The sequence below is a fragment of the Quercus robur genome, chromosome 4 (genome assembly GCF_932294415.1).
Source record: "Quercus robur chromosome 4, dhQueRobu3.1, whole genome shotgun sequence".
NCBI classification, from domain to species: Eukaryota; Viridiplantae; Streptophyta; class Magnoliopsida; order Fagales; family Fagaceae; genus Quercus; species Quercus robur.
The window spans coordinates 54,275,285-54,285,085 of record NC_065537.1 but is presented as its reverse complement, the minus strand read 5'-3'; the positions used below and the strand labels follow the sequence as shown (position 1 = coordinate 54,285,085).

The window sequence follows — 9,801 nt, the reverse complement described above, 5'->3', positions numbered from 1 at the left end:
TTTTTTTTGACACACTTTCTTCTTGCAGAGATGACGACAAAATTCAACAAGGATATGTACGCGAAGATGAGGTCAAAGAAGGACGAACCCCTGTCCAATCTGGGGAAGAAGACCGTGCGAGTCACCGGGAAGGGTTCTGCCTCCATCCCGCTCAGCATTGTTCCTTCCATAGCCTCCGAAACGACGAGGACTGCCTCCCCGACCGTTTCAATAGAAGAGATTCCTACTCCTGGCTCTAAAAGGCCGCGCGTGGTTGGCAAAGGAAAGGAGAAAACTGATACTCGTTCATCCACAATATGGGATGACGAGTCATTGGCCGTGGAAAGAGCTCACGAGGTCGTTACTTCAGCGGACTTGAAGGCTCTATCTGACTTGTCCTTAAACGATGTGGCTTCTCGTCACGTCCACAAACTTGTCCAGGTGTGGGGTTCTTCCCTCTTCATCCCTTTTTTTTTTTTTTTTTTTATAGACGACTTCATAATTTCCTCCAGGTGTTGGGAGAGAGTATCCATATCACCGCTGAGTACCTCACTCAAGGGGCCAAGGTGGCGTCTCTGGCAACCCGGTTGGAGGCTCTGGAGAAGGAGAACTCTGACCTGAGGATGAACCTGATCACTTCTATGGACGAGGCCACGACATTAAAGGAGAAGGTCAAGGTGTTGGAGGACGACCTCAGAGTTGAGCGCGAGTTGACTTAGGAGAAGGACGAGCAACTTCTGGCAGCCAAGGAGAAACTAGTGACCATCGCCGCTCGATCCGTGGAGGCTTTCCAGACCACTGACGAGTACAATACCGTGCTCTTCAGTTGGTATTTTAAAGGATTTAAGCTTCTCCGGAGGTTCATGATCAAGCATCCTTCTGGAGTCAACCTGGAGAGCCTGGATTTGGAGGAGGTGGACAAGGAAATGGCCCTGGAGGAGGTGGCTTCGTCTTCTGCCCCCGGTGATGATGCTCCCGAACCTGTTGCTAACGTGCCGGCCAGTGAAGGCACAGCTGATGCTTGACTCTACATACTTAGAAAAGATTTTTTTTTTTTTTTTTTTTTTGTGGGTGCCCGTCTTGTTTTGGGCCTTTCTTTTTGTAAATCTAATTTCAAAACAATTTACTTTATTTTGAAAACAATGATATTGGCCCAGTGTTTATGGGCTGGAATGAAGCGTACTTACTTTTCTTCTTGACGTTCTGGCTGATTTATATCCGTCCGTACTTTTTGTGCTTTGTTAATTAGTTGTTGAATTAATGCACTGTGCTCTTCCGTTAGCTGACTTCTGCCATTTGACTTATGACCGTCCAGGCGGACTCTTGTCACTTGGTCTTTTAACCAAAGTATTATGGTCGTCAGTAATTTGCATCCGTCAAGGCGGAATCTTGTTAGTCTTTTTAACCATAGTATTATGGTCGTCGGTAACTTACATCCGTCAAGGCGGAATCTTGTTACTTAGTCTTTTTAACCAAAGTATTATGGTCGTCGGTAACTTACATCCGTCAAGGCGGAATCTTGTTACTTAGTCTTTTTAACCAAAGTATTATGGTCGTCGGTAACTTACATCCGTCAAGGCGGAATCTTGTTACTTAGTCTTTTTAACCATAGTATTATGGTCGTCGGTAACTTACATCCGTCAAGGCGGAATCTTGTTACTCAGTGATTTATAGGCCTCATGGTCGACCTGTACTGCCTGCGCAAAAACATTGAAGGAATAATACTTTTATTAACTTCAGTAACGAGTGCATTCGTGTATTACATTTACTCATGGTATTTCTTTAAATGCTCAATGTTCCAAGGACGAGGGAGCTTTCGTCCGTCCATAGTTTCCAGATGGTAACTCCCTTGCCTAGAGTAGTGAACGACGCGATATGGCCCTTCCCATGTAGGGCCCAGCTTCCCTTGAGTAGGGTCTTTAGTGGCTATAGTGACTTTGCGAAGGACGAGGTCCCCTATGGCCAGACGCCTGAGTTTGACCCTCTTATTGTAATACTCGGCCATTTTCTTTTGATACTGTGTCATTCTACTGGACGCATTGTCTCTTACTTCATCCAAGCAATCCAGGTTGAACTGCAGTCCCTCGTCATTGAGTCCCTCTCTGAAAGCTCCTCACCTGATGCTAGTTACTCCAACTTCTACTGGGATCACTGCTTCTGAGCCGTAGGTAAGCCTGAAGGGTGTCTCTCCTGTCGGGGTTCTGGCTGTAGTCCTGTATGCCCACAAGACACTAGGCAGTTCTTCTGGCCAGGCACCTTTTGCTTCGTTCAGCTTGGTTTTGATTAGCTTGAGCAATGTCCTGTTTGTTACTTCCGTCTGTCCATTTGCCTGGGGGTGTCCCGGGGATGAGAACTGATTCTTGATCCCGAGGTCCGAGCAGAACTCTCTGAAGCCTTGGCTATCGAACTGCTTCCCATTATCAGATATGATCGTCAAAGGGATCCCGAACCTGCAGATTATGTTTTTCCACACGAAGCTCCGAATCCGAGCCTCAGTGATGGTCGCTAGGGCCTCTGCTTCAACCCATTTTGTGAAATAGTCAATAGCAACTAGAAGGAATTTTACCTGACTTTTACCTTGGGGCAGAGGACCGACGATATCGATTCCCCATTGCTCGAATGGCCATGGGGAGGATATGGTCGTCATCTTCTCTGCTGGAAGCCGTTGTACATTCCCGTACCGCTGGCATTTGTCGCATCTTCTGACGAGGTCAGCAGCATCCCCCTGCATGGTTGGCCAAAAGTACCCTGCTCTTATCACCTTGTTTACTAGGGATCTGGGGCCGGCATGGTCGCCACAGACTCCTCCGTGTATTTCTTCTAGGATGTATTTGGCCTCATCCTCGTCGACGCACTTTAGGTAAGGCATAGAGAAGCCTCTTTTGTACAAGACGTCATTTAGGATCATGAACCTGGCTGCTCTCTTTTTGACCTTTCTGGCTTCGTCAGTATTCTGGGGTAAGTGCCCGTCTCGGAGGAAGGATATTAAGGGCGTCATCCAGGTGTTTGTGCTCTGGGTGGTGAGCACTGCCACCTCTTCAATACTTGGGTATTTCTGAATTTCTATTGCCACGTCTGTGCTCGTCCTTCCCGCTTCTGACGACGCTAGTTTTGACACTTCGTCAGCTCCAATATTCTGGTTTCTTGGTATCTGGACGAAATCCGCTGTGTCGAACTCCTGAGTTAGCTGCCTCGTCAGTTTAAGGTATTTCTGCATCCTTTCTTCCTTTGCCTCGTACTCTCCACTGATCTGTCCGATTACCAGCTTTGAATCACTCTGGATAAGCAAGTTTTTGGCACCAAGAGCTTTTCCAAGCCTCAAGCCCGTCAATATTCCTTCATATTCGGCTTCGTTATTGGTGGCTGGAAACTCCAGTTGAACTCCATATTTCATCACTTCTCCGTCGGGGGTGGTTATGACGACCCCTACTCCCCCCCTCTTTTGGGCTGACGAACCATCTGTCTGTATTATCCATTTATCAACTTCGTCGGTAGCTGCTTCTTCGTCTGGAAGAGTGAATTCAGCGATGAAGTCAGCCAGAGCTTGTGCCTTGATGGCTGCTCTTGGATGGTACTCGATGTCAAACTGACTGAGTTCGATTGCCCATTGGACCATTCTCCCTGCTGCTTCCGGTTTGTTCATTGATTTCTTGATTGGCTGGTCCGTCATGACAAGGATAGGATTTGACTAGAAATACGGTCTGAGCTTGCGCGAGGCTACTATAAGCGCGAACGCAATCTTTTCAATTCTTGGGTACCTGAACTCAGCTCCTTGAAGGGCCTGGCTGACGTAGTACACCGGGAGTTGCTTCTTGCCTTCTTCTCTAATTAAGGCTGCGCTGACTGCCGAGGCTGATACTGCCAGGTACAAATATAGGTTCTCCCCTCCTTTGGACGGGCTCAGGAGAGGTGGACTGCTCAGATATCGCTTCAACTCTTGGAACGCTGCTTCGCATTCGTCAGTCCAAGCAAAGGCCTGCTTGAGGGTTTTGAAAAAGGGCAAGCATTTGTCTGTGGCCCTAGAGACGAACCTATTTAGAGCTGCTATCCTTCCCGTAAGTTTTTGTACATCCTTGACGGTCTTGGGTGGAGCCATGTCAATGATAGCTTGTACTTTTTCTGGATTGGCTTCTATTCCTCTCTGGGACACCATGAATCCCAGGAATTTTCCCGAGGCTACCCCAAAAACACATTTGCTAGGATTCAGCTTCATCTGGTGTTTTCTCAGGGTTGCAAAAGTCTCTTCCAGGTCGTCCAGATGAGCGAACTCTTCCTTACTCTTGACGAGCATATCGTCTACGTATACCTCCATGTTTCTGCCAATTTGTTGGTTGAACATTTTGTTTACCAACCTCTGATATGTAGCTCCAGCATTTTTCAACCCAAAAGGCATCACCTTGTAACAATAGAGTCCCTGGCTGGTGATGAAGGCGGTCTTCTCCTGGTCTTCTTCAGCCATTTTTATCTGGTTGTACCCTGAGAAGGCGTCCATGAACGTCAACAACTTGTGTCCAGCGGTAGAGTCCACGAGCTGGTCTATCCTTGGTAGAGGGAAGCTGTCCTTTGGGCACGCTTTATTCAGGTCGGTGAAGTCTACACACATTCTCCACTTTCCATTTGGTTTCTTTACCAGGACGACGTTGGCGAGCCATTCTGGGTAGTATACCTCCCGGATGAACCTAGCCGTCAAGAGTTTGGTTACCTCCTCTGCTACTGCCTGATCTCGCTCTGGAGCAAAAGTTCTTCGTCGTTGCTTAACGGGCTTCCTGTTGGGGTCCACATTCAGTCTATGCTGGATGATCTCTGGAGATATGCCTGGCATGTCCTCGTGACTCCATGCAAAGACATCAAGATTCCCTTTGAGGAACTTTATGAGTCTTGCTCTCATCTCAGGGCTTAGCGTCGTCCCTATCCTGGTTGTCCTGTCCGCATTTCCTTCTACCAACTCCACTGCTTCCAGGATCTCCACTCCGTCTTCCTCTTTTTCTTCTATCGTCCACGTGTGGTTCTCCTTTCTTGCCAGTACGGCCTGGTAGCACTCCCTTGCCAGGACCTGATCACCCTTCACTTCACCCACACCATCGTCTGTTGGGAATTTCACCTTCAAACAGTAAGTTGACGTTGCCGCCTTCCACTTGTTTAGGGTAGGCCTCCCAATGATGACATTGTAGGACGAGGGGCAATCTACAACCAGGAAATCTACTTGTTTGGTCAGCTGCAACGGATAGGTCCCTGCTGTCACCGTCAGAGTCACTATACCCCTGGGGTAGACCCGGTCTCCACTGAAACTGACAAGCGGAGAGTCGAATGGACGGAGCCTTTTTGGATCTAACTTCAACTGCTGGAAGGCTGGGAGGTAGATGATATCCGCTGAGCTCCCGTTATCAACAAGGATCCTTCTGGTAGTGAACCCTTCTATATTCAGCACTATGACCAGGGGATCGTTGTGAGGCTGCTTCACTCCCCTGGCGTCTCCTTCATTAAAGGACATATCTTGATATGTTCGTCGGTACTTGGACGGAGGAATGGCGTGAACGCTGTTTACCTGTCTGTGGTATGCTTTTCTAAGTGATCTGAATGACCCTCCTGAGAATGGTCCTCCCGTGATCGTGTTTATCTCCCCAATCACTTTGCGTGGAGGTTGGGACGTATGGTTGTCATCCCGAGTGAAGGATTCATTTTGGGTCCTGTTGTCGTCTCTGAACTTGCTATATTCTCCTTTCTTTACGTATTTCTGCAACTTTCCTTTCCGTATTAGCTCCTCTATTTGTTCCTTCAGGTCTCTGCAATCTTCTGTGTTGTGGCCGTGGTCTCTGTGGAACCGGCAATACTTGTTCTTGTCACGTACGTTGGGGGACGAGTGTAATGGCCTGGGCCATTTGAGATAGTGCTCGTCCTTGATCTGCGTAAAAATCTTGTCAACAGGCATAACCAAAGGAGTAAATTTTACCTGACGAGGATTTTTATCATCTCTCCTTCTATTCCCGTCACTGTTCCGACGTTCTGGTCTGTCTCTCTTTTGTCCTCTGAGGTCGTCTTCCCTTTTGGACTTGTCTCCTAGCCTCTCAGTATCTTTTATGGCAGCTAGAGTGTCTTCCGCGTTTATGTATTTTTGGGCCTTCAGGAGCATCTCAACCATTGTCTTCGGGGGGTTTTTGGCAAGAGAGGCTACAAGGTCTCTGGATTTCAACCCTGCCTTGAAGGTCGTCAGTTACACCTTGTCATCAGCTTCGTCCACCTCCAGAGTTTCCCGGGTGAATCGCTTGACATATGACCTCAAAGTCTCCTTTTCTCCCTGTCTGATGGTGAGTAAGTAATCTACTGGTCTCCTTGGGCGTTGTCCCCCTATGAAGTGACGCAGGAAAGCACTACTTAGCTGATCGAAGTTGTCTATGGACGAATTTGGCAACTTAGTAAACCACTCTCTTGCAGCTCCTTTGAGAGTCGTGGGGAAGAAACGACACAATATCTCGTCAGGTGGTTGCTGAAGGCCCAGAGTCGTCTTAAAGGTATTAAGATGATCCTGAGGGTCTTTGAGTCCGTCGAATGGTTCTAATTGAGGCAGGCGAAACTTTGACGGCACGGGGCAATCAAGTACCGCTGCAGTGAAGGGCGAATCTGTAGCCCTTACCATCTTGTCTACACTCCGGTCTGTCTTTTCCTTGATAGCGCTCCTTAGTTCGTCCATCTCTTTCCTCATTTCCCGAAGAAGATCTGAGTTCTGTTCGTCCGAAGTAGTTGGTCTCCGGGGGGTTTCCCTCTGTTGGCTATCCCCTTCTCCCTCCGTGTTACCCTTGGACCGGTTTTCTTCCTGTTGAGCTTGTTGAACCTGCTGGAGCCGCAGCTTCATTTCCTGGTTCTGCCTGGTGAGTTCCTCAATGGTGGCTGCCAAGGTTTGAACTTGCTGGGCCAAGGTCGTTGAATCTGGGTTGGATTCCATCTGGATATGGTGAATTGGTGGAAACTACGTCTTCAAATATGAATTGGAAAACTCTTCCCCACAGACGGCGCCAAACTGATGGAACACAAGTCCGTCAGTGAGTGAGCAGATGGAATCACTTGTGGAATGTGAAGGTTGGCTCGACGAGGGACACCGGTGTGGCGCCTGCCACAAAGTCTCCGATGCCAAAGTTAGGATCACAATTAAACACAATAAAGAAGTAAAAGATAATTTCAGAGTAATTTTGCACGTACCCCCTTCCGTTGATTGTATGGGAGTTTTATACCTGGGATCTTAGGGGCTAGCCGTTGAGGCTGTTAATGCTTTCAGAAGTAATGCCCATGGTCCAGTAATGAGACTTTTAAGAGGCTCCCAACGGTCTGCTTGGTTGGTTTAGTAACTGCTCAGGTCATTGATTGGCTGCATTGAATGACCTCCTGTCTTCGTCAGTGATGATGGTTTTCTTCGTTATTTCCAATGACCTCGTCATGGATGATTCCTTCGTCACTACTGTTATCTTCGTCAGTAGAAGGTAGAATCGTCATTCCCGTCAATTAATAATTTTAATATTTTTTTAGCTCCTCTTGTAGAGCATTATTTATTTTTGAAAAAATTATTTCAAGAAGAACGAGTATGAAACTCCTTCAATAAATTGCCACCGATCATTGCCACCGTATACCTGGTGAAAAATGTGTTACCACTTACTAACATAAAGACCCGATCTTAACTAATATTTACCCATTAGTACGGGCTTATAATGATTTATTAAAGATTTTTCAAAGTTTGATTAAGATTTTCTTAAGTTTAACTTGACCATGGAAGCAAAAATCTGAATTGGAATTAGCATCATAATTAAACATTTAAATATCTAATTAATTTTTTAAATGCTTTCATTAGTATTTAATTTTTTTAATAATATGATAAAATTTTATCTACTAGTTGTATCATGAATGGATAGGAATAAAACCTATGATACAATTAAATTCATTCATCTCTTTTGTTTACTTAATTAATTTTTTTTAAGAACGACTACAGCATATTAAAAAATATATATATATATATATATATATATATATATATATATATTTTGACAAAAATAGAAACTAAAAACTGTTTTCTACTATCTTTTACTTTTTAAAATAAAAAAAATAAAAAATGTGCCTTTTCCCCTGGTGCCCATTATCAGAGAAATAGTTTTGGTTTTTTTATTTATTTTTAATTATTAAGTTTAAACATGGTTCTTCCCATCTATGAAATACTCTCTGTTTTATTTCTATTTTAATTGTAATTTGTTAATTTCCACTGGTAAATAAGGATGGCGGATTGTTTGGTTTTCATATGTTGGGTCGAAGAGTATTTACTATTTAGGCCCAGCCCAAAAAAAATTAAATAGAAAACATTTTTAAAGGCCTATCGTTTTAGGTTGTTTGGGTTCCACACTGGAACCGAGAAGCGCTGTGAGTAGGGCTTGAGGTTGGCTTTAATTTTTCATTTTTCAAAACTCACTCTTTCATTGCACGCCCCTGGGAAACTAACGGAAACCGTGTATAATAAAAGGTGCATTTGGCTCCAAATTAAAAAATCGACTTATTTTATTATTTAGTTTATTTTTTCTATTATTTATAAAACATACTGTAATTTTTGGTACTATTCATAAGTTTCACTACATTATTTTAGCTAATTTTTACATTTATTTACAGTACTTTCAGTAAAAAAAATTTTAATTTTAGTAAAATAAATAGATTTCAAACAAACCCCAAATTGAACAACAATGTGATGGACTCAGAATACATCAACTTAACTGGACCCAAGTATTCTGAGACTAGCTTAGGCTAAAAAATAATTATACACGTCTTCCTTCTGGTGCTTCCCATTTGGAAAATAGATATTACTTTGGTGTTTTGTTTTCTGTATTGGATAAATATATATATATATTCATCCAAAAAGAAAGTTATGCCAGACGAGATAAATATGTAGCATTTAACTAAGAAAGCTTGCCTTCCATTAGATATTTAAAGATTACAAAACTGCATTGCAAAATTTTAGTATCTATGCAGTTGCATCTTGGGATCTTTAGTGAACTACAAAATCATATACCAAATCTAATAAAGTTAATAGAGTAAAAATAAATCCACATTTGCAAATTACAATTAAGGGTAATTTTTTTTTTTTGAAATTGCAAAAAAGTAAAACTATAATAATTTAAATTCCAATCTAGGTAGTTTCACTTTTAAATTCAATTACTTGTGAACAAAAACGAGCCACTTATACAGGAGGCCGATTACCACTGTTTTGTTTTTCTGCTGTGTCACGAGTCAAAGAAAATGCCTCAGAAGCTGCTAAACGAACTGCTTCGAATTTCTGATGGAGCCAATCACGTGACTGACAAACAAATTGATAAATTGGTTGGTGCCAGCGACGCAATATCTCCTCAGTTAGGAATGTGCAGAAATTCACCATAAACCACTAGAAGGGAGACATGAGTAATCCAACAAGTAGCTCACAAGTAAGAATTCCAAAACCCACATAAGTGAGGCGAAATAAGGGAAGGTAGTCCGAGTTGTGAGGAGGTTGTACATTTATCTTCGCATAGGCAATGCTGAATAAAATTGCAGCCATGACGAGAAGCAAGGTAATTGTAAAATGTGTTTTGAGTGGAGAGATGTCGAAGACTTGAAAGTGTAGTCCGACTAAGGTAGCAAGCAATGTAATGAGAAAGACAAAAGGCTGGTGGAATGCTATAAGTGACCTGCGATCTTCTCCACTGGAATCACACAGACAGAAAAAATATTTATTCAGTTTTTTTTTTTTTTTTTTTCTTTGTGAAATCTGCTAAAATTTTATCAAATTGAACTCTTAGGTTTTTCCCTAAATCAACTATA

At 43.6% G+C, this 9,801-nt stretch overlaps 1 protein-coding gene across 1 annotated transcript; it reads right to left on the bottom strand.

Annotated features, from left to right (window-relative positions):
• Positions 1–1,619: 1,619 nt before the first annotated feature.
• LOC126722188 (uncharacterized) lies at positions 1,620–3,595 on the bottom strand. The gene is made up of 2 exons (XM_050425336.1): positions 2,546–3,595; positions 1,620–1,676 (listed from the first exon to the last, which is right to left on the bottom strand). The coding sequence occupies exons 1-2, from the start codon at positions 3,593–3,595 to the stop codon at positions 1,620–1,622; spliced, it is 1,107 nt and encodes a 368-aa protein (XP_050281293.1).
• Positions 3,596–9,801: the final 6,206 nt, after the last annotated feature.